The following is an 18,287-nucleotide window of genomic DNA, read 5'->3' as shown; positions in this document are numbered from 1 at the left end:
TTGGGCGCACACCGGAATGGCTGCAAGATAGCATGCCAAAGCAAGGACTCCTGAGTCTTCTGAGCTAAGAGAAAGACCGTTCTGGTTTTGTAGCACCCAAAACCACATCTGCCTGCTCTCTGCGCTGCTTTAACTCCAGTGTCCCCCATAGCTGTCTGTCATGGTCAGACGTACCACCACCCCACCCCACCCCAACCCACCCCATTGCCCCCCCCCCCCCCGCCTGAGGAGGGAAGAAAGGGGCTTACATGCTGCACAGACTCTCTCTGCTCTTTCTCTTCCTTAGTTGTTTTTATTGTTGGTAATATGTCTTCCTCCCTCAGCCTCCTTGCTCCTTACAGTGAGCAGAATGTTGCAGGATTAGGAGAAAGTGTGAGTTTAAGACGCTGTTGCCCTTGCGTCCCCGGAGGCATTTCAAACACCACTGAAGTCATTCGCTGCATCTCCCCCAAGTGGAATAATGGGAACAGCATGGGGTTTTGCCTGCTTGTGTTCGCCTCCACTCAATCTGGGTTGAAAGCCATGCAGAAGCTGTGTGGACTTGGGCAAGTCAGTCTAACCGAGGTTAAGCTCTGGGGGAGGTGGGTGGGTCAGGAAGACACTAAGGCTGTTCCTGAGGACCACAGACCACTGACAGATAGGCAGAGTGGCAGCTGCATGGCAGGGGCTCTAAGGGAAGTTGAGGCTCCAGACCTGACATGGAAAGCAGAGGGGGAGGGGTCTCTAGAGAGAATCAGGACTTGAAAGACAGAAGAGGGAGGAGCCCTTAACCTTCTGGGGGTCACAGCAGGAGCCTGCAGCCAGGTTCTCTGAGTCATAGGCAGAGTCAGGGAAGGAAGGGTGACCTCCCATTCACTTTCAGGGTTAAATGTCTGCTAGCTTGGGACTCATGATGTCCAGACAATTTCCAGACCAGTGAGATGATGATGATGATGGTGATGGTGGTGGTGATGATGGTAGTGATGATGATGATGATGTTGACCGTGATGGTGATGATGGTGGTGGTGGTGGTGATGTTGGTGGTGGTTGTGGTGATGTTGATGGTTGTGGTGATGGTGTTGGTGGTGATGATGGTGGTGGTGGTGATGATGGTAGTGATGATGATGATGGTGGTGGTGGTGGTGATGGTAATGATGGTGGTGGTGGTGATGATGTTGGTGGCGATGATGATGGTGGTGGTGGTGATGATGGTGGTTGTGGTGATGGTGATGGTTGTGGTGATGGTGATGGTTGTGGTGATGGTGATGGTTGTGGTGGTGGTGGTGGTGGTGGTGGTGAAATTTGAATCATAGAACTCATAGAAACATGATTGTTGGGTGTCAAAATCATCTCACAGTACTATCAAACAGAGGCCATTTTCAGTTTTAAAAGCTTAAATCAGGCAAGGAATTGCGTAACCTATGCAAAGCGTGGCTGTTTTTACCACCCCACCTGGGTTTCTACAAAAACCCAGCGAAAGTCATTGAAACTTCATTTCTAAAATTAAATGTGACTTCTATTGGGTGTTTTGTCCTGTTTCCCCTTGCATTGTTTTTTAAGTTACTAGAGCTCTTTTTTTTAAAGCAAGAAATAATGTGAGTGTTAAAAGTATCTAAAAATTCAGAGACTACGCCAAAGACAAAAATATCAGAAATTGAAAACCATAAAAACAAACATGCTTTCGTTTACCCAGCTATAAACTCATATTAGACATAAATTGTATTTATAACTGCTTCAAATCGTATGTACTGTATAAGACTTGAAAAAATATCCTTCATCGCACAACAGTATCCACTAAGGTATACACAATACACAATTCAGATTGAGACTAATAGTATAATGAATTCCAGTGCCTTGGAAAGCCGGGCAATGGGGACTCAGAACGGATGGAATAATGCTTTCAGGGAATCATATAAACCATGAGAATTTGCCAGGCATAGACAGATGGAGAACCTTTCCTTGGCGGAATAAACAGCCAGTGAGAAACTCCAAGGCACCAGCCTTGTGGAGACCTAGGGGAGCTGGTTGGCCTGGCTGTTTGTATGGTGAAAAGCTGCCTGAGACAGAAGGCATGACCAGCCATGACTGGCCGACTGGCCGCAGAAGGTGGAAGTTGGTTGTTGGCTGTCGAAAATGAGTCTGATGGGAGTGACAAATCCAAAGCCTGCCTTTATTTCTACCACAAGAGTACGTTTAAGAACTATTTTGCCAGGTGTGGTGGCGCAATCCTTTAATCCCAGCACTCGGGAGGCAGAGGTAGGTGAATACAAAAGAAAGAAAGAAAGAGAGAAAGAAAGAAAGAGAGAAAGAAAGAATCTAACTTAGCATTATTGTGAAATTGTTAGTAGATCCCCTTCCCCTTATGTTCCCCACCCCCACCCTGTCCCTTGCCACTCCTGGTCCTCTCTTGTAATTCCTCTCCCCACTCCCTTTCCTATGTGACCTTCTGCCCATCCTTAACCCTTCTCACTCTTGGTATCTTTTCTAGCCTTTTAGACTTTATCCACGTTTGTGTGCATGTGCAGACACACACACACACACACACACACACACACATACACACGTCTAGACAACATGTAGATTTTGTCTTTCTGGCATCTTGCTTAACTACTTCCCAGATCCATCCATTCTCCTACAAATTTCATAATGCCGTTTCTCCCTACAGCCGAATAAGTTCCCACTTGCATGCATGTTCTGCATTTTCATTGCCCCTTCATCCGTCGATGGACAGCTAGGCTGATTCCATTTCCTTGCTGTCATGACTAGAGCAGCAATAAACATGATCATGTGGGTATCTCGGTGGTAAGAGATGTGTATATGCCTAGCTGTGGCTTTTTGTTTTGTTTTGTTTTGTTTTAGTTTTGGTTTTTGGTTTTTGGTTTTTCGAGACAGGGTCTCTCTGTGTAGCCTTGGCTGTCCTGGACTCGCTTTGTAGACCAGACTGGCCTCGAGCTCACAGCAATCGGCCTGCCTCTGCCTCCCAAGTGCTGGCATTAAAGGTGTGCGCCACCACCACCTGGCACTGTGTTTTGTTTTTGTTTTCTTTTTTTAACATATTATTATTATGTATACAATGGTCTGTCTGCATGAATACTTGCAGGCCAGAAGAGAGCATCAGATCACATTATAGATGGTTGTGAGCCACCATGTAGTTGCTGGGAATTGAACCCAGGACCTCTGGAAGAGCCATCTCTCCAACCCCCACTGTGTCTTTTTTAAAAGTTCGAATGTTGCAATTTTTTTCATAAACAAGCCAATTACACTCTCTTGTCAGAGACCTGCAGCGGCCACCCTAAAGCATGCTTCAGGTTTTGGTGGCCTGCCTTATACGTGTGGCATTCTGAGTGTCCAGCCACGGCAACATTTTCTTAAAGGAGCGCCCCGTGGAAGATGCTGAGCCTGGTCCCGTTCAGGAAGGAATGAAAGGATGTCTTTGACCCTGCTGGATTAGCCTGCTAGGAAAGCCATGTTTGGGGGTTATGCCTGGAGGAGAGCGTTTCTTTTAGCGGTTTGATAGCACCACCACGTGGAGAAGAGGTAGAATGCAGCCTTGAAGCCTGTGCTGCTTTTTTAAACATCTGTCATAGATTAGCCTCTATGGCACCTCTCCCTCCCTTCTCTCCCAGCGCACCCCTCTCCCCTAGGTCCCCCTCCTCTACAGAAAACGGCAGCCCTCGCAGGCTTATCAACCAAGCTGCAGTAAGATGAGGCTCATCCCCTCCTATTAAGGCTGGATGAGGCAACCCAATAGAAGGAAACGGGCAGGCTGTGCTTTTTAAAGTCAAGTGTGAGGACATGGCACATGTGAGGTCAGAGGACAGCTTGAAAGAGTCTAGAACTCAGATTTTTGTTTGTTTGTTTGTTTTGGTTTTGGTTTTGGTTTTGGTTTTGGTTTTTCCAGACAGGGTTTCTCTGTGTAGCCTTGGCTGTCCTGGACTCGCATTGTAGACCAGGCTGGCCTTGAACTCACAGAGATCCACCTGCCTCTGCCTCCCGAGTGCTGGGATTAAAGGCGTGCGCCACCACGGCCCGGCTGTAGCAAGCACTTTTACTTGCAGAGCCACCCCACCGGCCCAGGCCTGTATATTTTCAAAGGGCACAACTGAGAACAATGTCGTTCAAATCATGTTTTCCTGTAGGAATTTAAGAGGCATCTCAGAAGCAGCTTTTCTTCTGCGTGGTGGGGCTCTCACACTGTGGCAAAGAAAGCTCCCATATTAACTCCTCACAACCTATGTCAAGGGCCTTGGATCTATTCCCCCTCCCTCCACTTCTTTTCACAAAAAAAAAAAACCTCATATATTTTAAACATCCATACTGTAGGGAACATAAATATCTTAACACTTTTTCTATCCCACTACTAATTCAAATTGAGATCAGTCTAGCTGAAGGAAGAAAAAAGTACCTCTAGCATTTTGAAAATTCAGAAATGGCCTGAAACAATCTGTAATTAATATATAAGCCAATTAATTTCCAAGTTATCACTCAAATGCATATTTATTTCTGGCTCAAGGCTGTCAACGAAAGCCCCATGCTGTGCGGACAGTCCAGGCCTTCACATTCACGTAGACTTGTTGGAGTCCCACACCTGTGCCCTTCTCTCTCAACCCTCATCTCTCAGGGCCACAGCCAGGGATGCAGGGTACACCTGCAGAACAGCGGGTGTGAACAGCAGAGACCTCAGCCTCCTGTGGTGAGGCCACAGCTCACCTCAGCCACACCTCACCTTACGTTCACAACGACACAGGCGCCTCAAAGCAGCAAGCATTTCATGGCCCTCTTATCAGAAGCTTCTTCCTTTCTCTCTTGGACCACGGATCCGTTGCAAATAATTATAAAATTAAATTATAAAACTGAAGTCATATGATGTATCCTTGGAATTACTCTCTTTCTCTCAAATACCCAATCTGTTGTCTCCTCAAAATATAAGAGCCTTTGGTTTTGTTGTTTTTCATTTCCTTGCTTGATTATAACCCATGCTAGCTTCAAACTCTCAAGCTTCAAACTCCTGCCTCAGCCTCCCAAGTATTGGGATTACAGTTGTTATACCCAAGTGCCCAGGTCACAAGAACTACTGGAAACTTGAGGCAGCAACAGCAGATTTATCTTGCACTTGCCATGGGTTTGTTTCCTTTCCTCGCAGAAGGTACCTGGCTCTTTTTCACATGTCTGTATTAATGCTGTCCACACCCCATTATGGTCACGTGCTTTCTTTTGTTTGTTTTCTTGTTTGTTTGATGTTTTCGTTTTGTTTGGTTTGGTTTTTTGCTTTGTTGGTTTTTCAAGACAGGGTTTCTCTGTGTAGCCTTGGCTGTCCTGGACTCACTTTGTAGACCAGGCTGGCCTCGAACTCACAGTGATCCGCCTGCCTCTGCCTCCAAGTGCTGGGACTAAAGGCATGGGCCAGCACCGCCTGGCTGTATGGTTTTCAAATAGCACTCTGAGCAGCACCAGGGCACTCCGACACTAATTCCATTGACTCAGAGGTTGGCTGTTTGGTCGTCTGGAATGATCCAGCCTGAGATTCAGAAGATATAGCTGCAGTGGAACTCCAAAGCAATTTACTCATCTAATTAAAACTACTTAGTTTTTGTCTTCCCAAATGCTGACAAGCCTAAGGCTCTTTTCCAGCCTGCAGCCCACTCTGTTCTTATGATGGGGGGGGGGGGGAAGAACTGTCTTGTACCACCCCCCACCCCGGCTGCATTGTGGGAAACCGTAGGACTACAAAGACAAGAGCCTCTGTAGAGAGGCAATGAGCGTTGTTTCTTCCTGACTTAGGGAGTCTCCACCTAGTGGGAACACCTTCTCCAATAAGTCCACATGTCCCCATCCTTCCCAGATAGTTCCACCAACTGGGATAAAGTAGTCAAGCAATATGAGCTTATGGGAGGTATTATCAGTGAAACTACCACACACACCCAGAGCCAGGGTGCCCTGTACAAAAGTCAGAGTGAGCAAGGGTGAGAGGTCTGGTCACCTCCACAGTTGGGATACGGCTTCTTCCAGGCAAATGGATGCCGTCATGTCTGAACTGGAAAAATAAGCAGCAGTTAGCCAGGTAAAGAGGGTAGAGGCGTGATGGGGTATGCATAAGCCAGCCTGTGCAGAGTCTCAGAGGAAGACAAAGGGCGGTACATTTGAGATCCTCAAAACCCCATAAGAGCCCGGAAAGTGATGTGCATGAGCAGATCGCAGGCCGGATCCCGACATTCCTTCGTTTCCTCTCACTTCCTCTTCTTGACGTGTACATGATTGTGCTCTTCGCTTTCCCATCTTTGATTGAAACTTGGTCAAATGGAAGACATTTTCTATTCTAAAAATAGCAGTCCAAACCCATTATTGTACGAGTTGGCAAGTGCTCCTTGGCTCTCGTTGGAGACACAACTGGAAGGGGTGGGACAGACATGGGAGGCCGTGTTCTTCCAGAGAAGAGAGCTGTCATCCAATCCCAAGTGTTCTCCCCACCCCTCAAAAAAAAAAAAAAAGGCAAGTAGCTTGGATTCTTGGCAAGAAAGTAAAATATTTAAACATTTTAATTGTCTTGATTTAAAAGTGGAAGGGAAAGAAAAAGAGAGGAAGGAGGCAAGGGGGAGGGAGGGAAGAGGAGGAGGAGGAGAGAAAGAGACAGAGACACTCAGGAGCCTACAGACCAAATGCAATGTGTTGTTGTGGCCCAGGCTTGCAACCATGAGGGTTCCAGGTAAATGTCCCCAGTGTGTCTCCGTCATTGCCCAGCTTAGTGTCCCCTAACAGCCCTTCTGTTCTTGCCTTCCAGAAAGAGATGACAACCAGGATGTGTCACTAACACTCCGCCTCATCTTCCGGAAGAAAGGAATACTATTTCTCCCAGGAGTCCCTATGGGACAAGAAGTGGCCCTCCCTGGATGAAAATGGCCCCCTACTTCCAGGAGCAGAAAAGCTGGAGCCCCACCGGGGACTTCAGAAAGAGTCTCCTACCCACTTCACGTGCTCTTAACCCTCTAAGTGCTGCTAGCCAGAGCCTGTGGGCCATGCAGACCACAGCATGAAGGACCAGCCTTAACCCCTGTGGCTGAGGACAGTGCAGGAGAGGGCCCTGCACATCTGCCCGCTCTGCCTGTGGGCTGCCCCCCTAGGCTTTACTGGAATTCAGGTTTTAAGACTGAGAGGCTTGTGTGGTGGTCTTCTTCCACTCACGTCTTGTCAGACTTCTTGACTAACTTCTCTGTGGTTTATTTTTCTAAGCACCAAGCAAATTGGGGGACACCATATAGGCAGTACATTTTCCTGTCCCATCTCTCCTTGAGTCCCTGCAGACCCTAGCTCTGGGCTTGGGGCTCGGAGCCAAGAAAAGCCTGAAGTTCTTCTGGAAGCATCCATGCCATTTTCCTCATAGGTGGTTTCACCAGGGGAACCATTTGATGGGATACATGATCTGTGGCCCAGGCAAGCCATTCGCACGCTAACTATTGGGAAGAGTCTGTGACTGGCAATACAGCTGGGGTGTTATCAGTTTGCCCTGGTTAGAATGTATTCTTTGTAGCCACAGCCTTTTCTAGACTCTCCCATTAAAGGTATACTTTCCCATTTCCCCAGAGAGAAATGAACTTACAACTGACCTCTAGGATCCTTGAGCCAGATTAGTGCAGTGTTTGTTCTTTCTTAAGGGATAGTGACTCCTGGATGTCCCTGCATAGTAGAAGACTAGGGTTTCGGTGACCAGACAAAACTGACAGTTGGTATTTGGTACACGTGGACTAAATACTCTTGACTTGTAGCCTTCACAACTTGACCCCAGAAATTCTGATCCCCATTAATGTTTTTCCTCTTCCGCATTTTCCTTTCCTCTCCTTTCTATTCTCTCCCTTTCTTCTTCTTCTTCTTCTTCTTCTTCTTCTTCTTCTTCTTCTTCTTCTTCTTCTTCTTCTTCTTCTTCTTCTCCCCCTTTCTCTCTCTCTCTCCCCCCTCCATCCGCTGTGCTACATGATGACACAGAATCCATTTCTCCTCAGTGGGTGTGCTACAGTCGCCAAGGTCTTCCTCCCAGCAGTCAGAATCACCATTGTGCACTATCTCCTGTCTTCAGGAGGTTTAGTAAATGAAATGCTGCCTTCTGTGGTTCTGTCACAAAGCTGTGGTTCTGCCAGCTTGACTAAGAAGCACCCACACTTCACCCTGATGTCTGGTTCTAGTAGACTGTTGGTAGAGGGAAGTAGAGATGAATGTGTTCCCGCAGCTGAGGTGATAACAAAAGATGACTAAGTTAGTCTGATGTTATTTAGTATATATAATATGTAGATGCCATGTGTGGCCACCACGAAAGCCTGACAAGAATGACATCTTGTCTAAATGATGAAAAGGCTGACTGTACAAACTCAGTGGCATTGCACATGATGCGAGCATGCAGAGCAATTCCTACTTCTGTCTCGGAGATGTTTCCTTCTGAAGCCCAACACTACTACTTCCATGATGTTGGCTTGCTCTGGCTTACAGAGACTTTTTTCTTTTCTCCTTAAGTAACTTTGGCCAAGATAGGCAATGGTCTTTTGTCAATATCACTCTGGCCTAAAGCATTATCTGATTGCCCTAAGGGTCCAGAGAAACAAAGCCCTGAATTTCTCACCTAGGCAATACTTAACAACACACTACCACACGGGTGTGCAGGATGGTGGCACTGACAAATGGCAGGTCATTCCACATGGCCTTGGGGAACTTTGTCCTTTGAACAACTGCAGGACTCATGCAATCTGAAGTGGAGTATGTGCCTGCATTTCAGTGATACTTAGTCAAAGGGGAAGCCTAACTCTGAAGACATTTGTCATTCCTTTTTAAAATTATTTTCTATCAATTATTTGTGTATATCAAATTTCCATTTAGCTTAAAACATCCAATTTTTTTTTTAATTCTTGGAATGATAGTGTCTGGCTTGTATTGCTAATTGCACTAATCAACTCTTAGAGTAAAATCTAACCAACTGTTCTGCTTTTTTTTTTTTTTTAAGTGCAGGGTGTTCATATTTCTACAGAACTTTGGCAAATTCTTTTTTTTAAAAATCTTCATGAGCTGATTTTTAGCCTTTGGCCTAACCTTACCTTCTAAACGTCTATATTGTAAATGGAAGATCCTTGCAGCTCCTCGGACAGCTCCAGGCCTATGTCTCCCTCCTTTTCTACATTTAATTTTGGGTAAATTCAAAGTTGAAAAACTACACCGAGTACTGATGTTCTTGAGTGCACCAAGAACATGAAGGGTCTCCTTCTTACATTTCTGTCTCTAAATGCACTCATTGCTGAGTCCTCAAAAAAGAAAAAAGTTAGTCATCCTAAAGTTTTAAAATATTTTATCATGCCTCCCCCTCCCCCATTAGAAATAAGAACCTTATCTGTCCATCTTCAATGCCATCGATTACAAGAGGCTGAACATTGACAAAGCGGATATTTGGTAGGCAATATGGATTGTTCAAATTCTGCCCCCAAAATTCTTTGTAGTTGATTTTTCTTTAAAAAAAAAAAAGATCTGTGATATAATCAAAAACTACACCTCGCATTTAATTGTCATTGTCTTCATTTCCATTAATGGAGTATTGTTTCCTTCCTCCCCTCCTCTCTCTCTTCCTGGCCCCTCAGTGTGTGTGTGTGTGTGTGTGTGTGTGTGTGTGTGTGTGTGTGTGTGTGTATTATGCTCTTTCATGACTGACATTACTAAACCATGCACGCCGATTTGAACATGGGATGCCCCCACATTCGGAAGGACTGTTTACAGCATTTCCTCATTGTGAGATTTAGCTTAAACACATCAGGAACAAGGATGCTCACAGGGCCGGTGCATCTTCCTCACACCATGTGAGAAAACCTGAGTGTCTAATTGAAGACTAATTCGTGGGTTCAAGGCGATCTGCCTGAGCCAATCAAGTTCCATAACTCATTGTTAAGCTCTGATTGTCAATGCACACACCACACCCACATACATGGACTATGAAGTTCAACGCGTGTACTTCACTTCTTAATGTTCTCAGAACCCACAATACCCAATATTAGACCCTTTGCTGTGGAAGGCACAGCAGTGTGACAGGAGTCAGACCTTCCCACTTAAGATGAAAAGGGAGCAGGAACTTTTTTTTCTTTTTTTTTTCTTTTTTTATTAATTTATTCTTGTTACATCTCAATGGTTATCCCATCCCTTGTATCCTCCCATTCCTCCCTCCCTCCCATTTTCCTCTTACTCCCCTCCCCTATGACTGTTCCTGAGGGGGATTTCCTCTCCCTGTATATGCTCATAGGCTATCAAGTCTCTTCTTGGTATCCTGCTATCCTTCCTCTGAGTGCCAACAGGTCTCCCCATTTCAGGGGACGTGGTCAAATATGAGGCACCAGAGTACGTGTGAAAGTCATACCCCACTCTCCACTCAACTGTGGAGAATGTCCTGTCCATTGGCTATATCTGGGTAGGGGTTTGAAGTTTACAGCCTGTATTGTCCTTGGCTGGTGCCATAGTTTGAGCGGGACCCCTGGGCCCAAATCTGCCTATCATAATGTTATACTTGTAGGTTTCTAGGACCCTCTGGATCCTTCTACTTTGCTATTGGGAGCAGGAACTCTTAATTTGCAAACAATACATAAGAATGCTGACTCATAGAAATGTGCATGATCCTACAGTCAGAGGTGAGATGTGTCGTGCGTGTGTTCATGTGTCCCTGTATGTGTTTGTATGTGCAGTTTTTTTTCCTTAGTGACTTCCCATTCATATTCATGGTTTATTCACTGAGTTCAGCTCATGTATTATGAGATAATGTCTCTTTACATAACCCTAGGTATCCTGAAATTCACTATGTAGACAAGGCTAGCCTTGAACTCATAGGTATCTGCCTGCCTCTGCCTCCTGAGTGCTGGGATTAAAGAGGTGCACCACCATATCCAACTGTTCATATATTCCTGATGAGGGTGACTACTAATTATTTTGGGGACGCAAACAGTTCCCACAGCTGGTTGTGTTTCTCTAGAAGAGATGATTAGGTATATATAGATTTTGAAATTTTAAATAAACATATCCACAAATCTGGCCACAGTCTGAGATCATGAGCCATACATTTTTATCCTAATAGATGCTGATACCCACCATCTTAATAAGATAGTTCCAATCTGCCCTCTGGGGTAGAGGTCTGAACTTGGGGTCCACCGTGGAAGCAGTTTTTCTGTTCCCCAAGATGACCCACAAGCACCTCCGCCAGTGGAAGTAATGGAAAGGCTGGATTAAACTACTGATCTGGATTCTTTTTCCGCCTTTTAGGCTGTTGGTCTTCTCTTCCAGGAATGTGTTCTTCGTTCTTTTCTCAAAGCTAGGATGAGCGGAAGGAACTTCAGAGCTTCCTAACTTATTCTTCCTCCCATCCAGCCATTCCAGCAACATTCCAGGTAGAACCTGCTCTCCTTTTACAGATGGTCAGTCGTAGAAGTTCTGCAGAACCCTCTGCAAAATCCACTGCAACTTCAGAGCCCTTGAGGCCTTCCATCCAACCCAAGCCAAATAAATACTCCCTTTGAGCCCCAGCCTTTGTCACACGCCCTGTATTTAATTTAGGGAGGTCCTGAGACTATACACACAGTGGTAGCAAATGGTTAATACTGACAGCTTCGCTCGCACCTTAGGAAACTATCTGAAGACTTCCTTCAGAGTGCTCCCAGTTGTGGCACCCTCTCAGAACCTTTACCGTTCTACCATTAAGTACATCCACGGTTGAGCTACAAGATCCAAAGTTCTCCCTGTGTCTGTGTTACAGACATCGCACACTGTGACTCTGACAAATTCTCTCACACCTTCTCCAGACCCATGATGGTTTTGCTAGTCCCGTCGTGAGAGAAATTTTTGGATTGTCTCACCTATTTCAGTTGACCATACATAAATCCCTGGGTAGCCCTGGCTGTCCTGGACTCACTTTGTAGAACAGGCGGGACTCGAACTCACAGAGATCTGACTGCCTCTGCCTCCCAGAGTGCTGGGATTACAGATATGCGCCACCGCTGCCCAGCTCCACACGGAAATCTTTAACTAGGTTATCTTAACCATTCTAAGTTTCCTTTCCTCTTACGTCTAATGTCCCTTGTCACTCCACAGTTTGGGTTGAAATTGTCCTTAACTGGAAAAAAAAATTTAGGAATTCTATTTCTGCCAGTCCGCTGCTTAACCAGTCCATTGTCGTTGATGGAAGCATAACACAGTCACTCAGCCCAAAGGATGCCGCACTAAGGGACAGAAACACAGCGTGTCTTCAGGAAATGGCAAAGGCATCATTTGTATAACATTGTCATTCTGTGTCTGATATTTTGGTTTTAAAGAAACTAGTGATTCTTGTCTAGAATTAGCCAAAGTATTTTTAGAAGTAATATTTTCTCCTGGTTTTAAAAATGTTTATTAAAAAACATAACAAGCTATTTTCCTCTGGGCAGGTATTAAATATGGGTAATTTTTTTCAATGATATGTAACGATTTGTGTAACATAAAGGATGACTCGTTTTCTAATGCAGCGAGCTGTTTCACTAAAGCTTCTAGTGCTCTGCTTTCCAAGTCTTCCTGGCTCTTTTTTAAGTACATCTGAAAAATGTTAACTATATTTTTGTTCCATTTGTGATTCAGTTAAGGGTTTGACTGTAAGAAAGCAGACTAACATAATTAAATCAATTAAAAGAGCTAGATAAATCTAAAGAATATTTATGAAATAAATTTTTGTGTGAGCTTAAGAATACAAATGTCATGAATAAAAGCTACATAACCATCCTCTGGTCTGTCTTTACATGCCTAATTTATCAGATAGTGTGTCACCCTGCAGTGTTCCAGGATGGTGTCAATAAAAGGAAAGTGGTCAATTTTACAAAAGCTAATCTGAATTCGTTTTGAAAGCACACATGAACACAATCTCATTTTAACTTGTCATTCAGGTCAGCTCCAGCTCAGGGGTGTCTCCGGCTCCTTTCTGAAGGAGAGGTAGCTCAGCTGGATGTCGGCAGCAATAGGGACTTACCCTCGCACGCTGGGAGGCAGGCCAGGCCAACAGCAATGGGCTGTATGCGTTCAGAGTCTCTCCAACAGCCCTGGCCAACAACTCAAAAGAGAGCTTCCCATGTCCGATACTGGGTTTTGTTAGGTGGTCTTTGGCTTCTGAAGGGAACACCATCAGCCCAGATGAGAAAAGCTTACTTCAACTGTATGTGTGCATTTATACACAGAATTGTGTGTATTGTCAGAGTATATACATTACACACACACACACACACATATATTCCAAAGCCCCAGTACTATATAATGTTATAGTGAATATATATATATATATATTAGTTACTAGTATGGCTCCTCGTCATTTTACCCCCTCCCTCCTTCTGTATTTGCTTCTCTCCCACTCCCTAAACAGCCCCCCTTTCCCCAGTCCAGATCACTGCTATTTCTCTCTTTATTGTTCCTCAACCCCTTATGCAGACAGTGGTTCCATTTTTGCTTTCCCGGTTTCTTGTACTACAGAACTAGTTCAAGACCAACATGGGATATATGAAACATTATCAATAAAGAGAAAAAAAAGGAAGGTGTAAGAAATCGATCGTTTTTGTCCCATTTTTGATATGATGTGTGCTTACAGTTGTAGCTACTTGTCTCAGGACTCTGAGATTTAGGAAGTTCTATGTGACTGAGCCCAGCATAGAAAAAGGGGGATGGAAAAAAAAGAAAAAGAAAAAGTTCTAAATAGTTCAATGAATGGAGCTTTGTGTCCTAGGCCAATACGATGAGTTTGAGGAGGAAGCAACTTCTGGTCTGTAGGAGAACAGGACAGAAATGTCTCCTAATCGTAGGATTTTAACTTCTGCTATCTGGCTCCAGATCAGTACATGACAGGCCTTTTTTTTTTTTTTAAGTTTTTCTCTATACAGGTGTCCCTTTCTCCAGAACTTCGTAACAAAAACTGCTTCATTTTCGCTAGTCTCTTGGATGTGTTATTATCTTATTTCTAACAGAGAAAAGAATAAAAGGAGGGAGGGAAGATAAAGAAAGACAGTCAAGGGACTATTTTATCTCTCTTCTCTGTAGTCTTGGGAAATATATAATGATTTCTGTGGTGGTTTGAAAGAAAATGGCCCCATAGGCTCATAGGGAGTGGCATTATCAGAAAGCGTGGCCTTGTTGGAGCGAGGAAGGGGCAGGCTTAGAGGTCACAGAAGCTCAAGCCAAGCCTAGTGGGCTTAATGACTCTTCCTGCCTTGTGCAAATCCAGATGTAGGCCTCTCGGCTCCTTCCCCAGCACCATGTCTGCCTGCACGCTGCCCTGCTTCCTGCCATGAGGACAATGGACTAAACCTCCGAACTGTAAGCCAGCCCCAGTGAGATGTTTTCATTTATACGAGTTCTATGAACATGGTGTCTCTTCACAGCAACTACACAGAAATCCGTCGTGCGTCTGGAATAGTGAGAGCCAATAAGATTTTTTTTTAAATGCATAAAGAACAGGTTCCAGAATCAGTTGGGTGATCTTCATTCTCCTTCCTGTCCTCCAATTCCAGCGCCCCAGCATTGTCACCAACTTCACAGCAGACCATCTGCTGCGACCTCTCCTTCCTCTCTGCCCCTGCACCTAGGGGACCAGCATCACTCTCCTTCAGCATCCCTCCCCTTACCCCATCCTTCTGTCTCAGCTGACAATACCAGGAAGCACTCCCTGGAAACCGGCTGTCCAAGCTCACCGGGAATCAGCTAAGTGTCTTCAGTCTCCCTCCTGTCTCCCAATTCTAATGTCCCAGTCTTACCCCTACCTTTATAACCTTTATAGCATCCCACCGGCTGTAGCCTCCCCTTCTTCCCTGCTGCCATCCCCAGGGGCCACCATATCCTCTTGGCACACCCAGCTTTCCTGTAGACCCTTTCAGCTCACTCCCATTCCTTCCTGTCAGTTTCCAAAACCTCATAAGATCCAGACAGGGCAAAAGAAACCAAGAAACAGAACATCTGCTCAACAAAGACCAGATCAAATATCAACCACCACCATCCCAAACCTAGATGCCTACATACCAGCGTTAAAACACAATCAACTACCCAGATGCCTACATAGCAGTGTTAAAACACAATCGATCACAGGCAGGACAATATGGCTCCCTAAGGCCCAGCAGCCCTACTGTGGTATGGCTCCCTAAGGCCCAGCAGCCCTACTGTGGTATGGCCCCCCTAAGGCCCAGAAGCCCTACTGTGGGCCCTGAGAATTACAACAGAGCTGAAGCACAAGACAAGGACTCCAAAGTAGCTGTTATGAATATGGCTCAAAGAATCTTTAAGAGGATATGACAGAATCTAATAATGAAATATATAAAAACACAATGAAAGAGTGGAATGAAGGAAGAAAAGTGTTGAAGACATGAAAGTGGAAATTGAATCACTAAAGGAAACTGAACCTGTAGCTTAGAGGTTAAGAGCACTTACTGTTCTTCCAAAGGTCCTGAGTTCAATTCCCAGCAACCACATGGTGGTTCATAACCATCTATAATGCGATCTGATGCCCTCTTGTGGGGGACAGGGATATATGCAGGCAAAACACTGTATACATACTAAATAAATCTTTAAAAAGAAAGAAAACTGAAACTGAGATAAAATTGAAAATGGAAAACTTACGAACTTAAACAGGAACTCAGAAGCAACCCTAACCCACAGAATATAAGGGATGGACTCTCAGGCACTAAAGACAAGATAGAAGAAACAGATACTTCTTCAATCAATAGTTAAATCTAAAAAGCACTCCAAGTACAAAATACCCAGGAAATCTGGGAAAGTGCAAAAATACCAAATCTATAAATAATAGAAATAAAAGAACAAGAAAGCACAGTAGAAGGTACAAAAATATTTTCGACAAAGTCATAGAAAATGTCCCAGCCGGGCAGTGGTGGCGCACGCCTTTAATCTCAGCACTTGGGAGGCACAGGCTGGAGATCTCTGTGAGTTTGAGGCCAGCCTGGTCTGCAAAGTGAGTCCAGGACAGTCAAGGCTACACAGAGAAACCCTATCTCAAAAAAAAAGGAAGAAAGAAAGAAACAAAGAAAGAAAATGTCCCTAGCTAGGTGGTAGTGGCACACACCTTTACCCCCAGCATTCACGAGGCAGAGACAATTGGATCTCTGTGAGTCAAGACTAGCCTGGTCTACAGCAAGAGTTCCAGGACATTCAGGGCTACACAGAGAAGTCTTGCCTCAAAAAACCAAAAAGAAAGGAAAGGGAAAGATAGAAAGATTTCCTTAACCTAAAGAAGGAGGTGCCAGCACCAGGTGTAGTGGTGCACGCCTTTAATCCCAGCACTCAGCATGCAAAGGGAGGCAGATTGCTGTGAGTTTGAGGCCAGTCTGGTCTACAAAGGGAGTCCAAGAAAAAGGAGGAGGTATCTATCAAGGTACAAGAAACACACCGAACACCAAATGTACTAGACCAGAAAAGAAACTCTAAATGATATGTAATAATCAAAATACTAAGTGTACAGAACAAAGAAAAACTATGAAAGGCTACAAGAGAAAAAGATTAAGTAACACATAATGGCAGACCCATTAGAATAACACTTAGCTGCCTGGAGTGTTGGCTCACACTTTTAATCCCAGCACTCAGGAGGCAGAGGCAGGCAGATCCCTGTGAGTTCGAGGTCAGCCTAGTCCAGGACAGCCAAGGCTACACAAAGAAACCCTGTCTCTAAATAAATAAAAAATAAAACAACAACAACAACAAAGAATAACACTTAGCTTTTCGATAAATACTCTAAAAGCCAGAAGGACCTGGATTGATGTTCTGCAAAAATCTGAGAAGACTAAAAATTCCAGTTCCGACTACTATACTCAGCAAATCTTTCAATCACAATAGATAAAGGAAAACATTCCATGATAAAAACTAAATGTAAGCAATCTCTATCTACAAATCCAGCTACAGAAGACACTAGAAGGAAAGCCTCAAACTGAAGAGTTTAGCCAGCCCCCTCAAGAAAGCACAAGAAATAAATAATCTCAGAGCAGTAAATCAAAGAGGGATTGGTACCCATATCACAACAGGGGTGCCCATACCACAACAGGGGTACCCATATCACAACAGGAGTAACCACATCACAACAGGGATGCCTATATCACAACAGGGGTACCCATATCACAACAGAGTAATGGGAACCAGCAAATACTAGTCATTGATAAGTCTCAATATCAATGGTCTCAATTACCCAATAAATAGACATAGACCAACAGATTGGGTATGGAAGCAGGATGCATTCCTCTGCAGCATCCAAGAAACACACCTGAACATTAAGGATAGCTACCACCTCAAACTAAAAGGATGGAAAAATATTCCAAATAAAAGGACCCCCCAAAAAAAGCTGGTGAAGCTGTGTTAATATTTGACAAAATAAACCTCAAACAAAAACTAATCAAAAGAGATAAGGAGGTGGTGGGAGCCATGTTACATCTCTTGAGAAAAATACAACAGTCTTCTGTGGGTAATCTCCTTGAGGCAAGGCCCTTGGAGTTCTTCTTCCACTTGGCGAGATCCAGTGGGAGTGACACCCACAATGCCTTGTGTCAATCCTTGAGAGATGAAGCAATGATTCCTGCTTATAATCTCTGATTGTTTATTAAAGGCCAAGTGAAGACATGATTGGCCAAGATCTTTATAATAAAGATTGTTTAGTAGATGGTCTTTAATACTGATAAAATATTTGAGGAAGAAAGGGGCTTGGAAAAGTCAACTGCTTCTTCTGAGGACCTAAGTATGCTAATGCATCAGAGCGAGAGAAAGGTCAAAACCAAGAGAAGACAGAGTCTGAAGAGACAGGACTCTCTGAGATGAGGTCATAAAGGTCAATAGTGAGAGTTCATTCTTAGGTCAAGTTAACAACTTCAGGACAAGCTAGAAAGTCAAAATTTGTCATGATCTTAAAAGAAATTAGAAAGATTCATTTCCTTGGACAAGGAAGAAAATAGTATTGGATAATGAAAAATGATCATTATTCCTGCTTAATGAGAAAGCTGTAATAGAGTAGGACCATATTGTACAATTACATAAAATTGGCTTATAAGATAACTTAATATATATTATGAATATATTGATTCAGATTATAATAAGATGCAAATGTTATTTTTGCTGTTAGAGGCTTATTCTTAGATTTTAATTGTTTTTATTTTGAAACTACATGTTTGCTTCCAGCCTGTGCACAAACCAAATTGTTTATGCCTGGCTAGATATAATCATTTGGCTTACAATACAATACAATATTTATGTATGTACATGCATATATTTATGCATATGTCTATGTGAATACTTATCTGTGCACACATGTG

General features: G+C 44.0%; 1 protein-coding gene across 1 annotated transcript in view; it reads left to right on the top strand.

Moving 5' to 3' along the window:
- MOB3B (MOB kinase activator 3B) overlaps positions 1 to 12,732 on the top strand; it is a 181,230-nt gene extending 168,498 nt beyond the window's left edge. The window contains exon 4 of the mRNA XM_084778398.1: positions 6,758 to 12,732. Coding sequence (XP_084634524.1) covers positions 6,758 to 6,787 — 30 coding nt within the window. The 3' untranslated portion in view covers positions 6,788 to 12,732. The remainder of the gene's footprint in view (positions 1 to 6,757) is intronic.
- The last annotated feature ends 5,555 nt before the right edge of the window (positions 12,733 to 18,287 follow it).

Source organism: Acomys minous, assembly GCF_964271855.1.
Source record: "Acomys minous genome assembly, chromosome: 1".
In the NCBI taxonomy this organism is placed as follows: domain Eukaryota; kingdom Metazoa; phylum Chordata; class Mammalia; order Rodentia; family Muridae; genus Acomys; species Acomys minous.
Note: the sequence above shows the minus strand (reverse complement) of the source record. Positions and strands in the feature narration are given on the sequence as shown.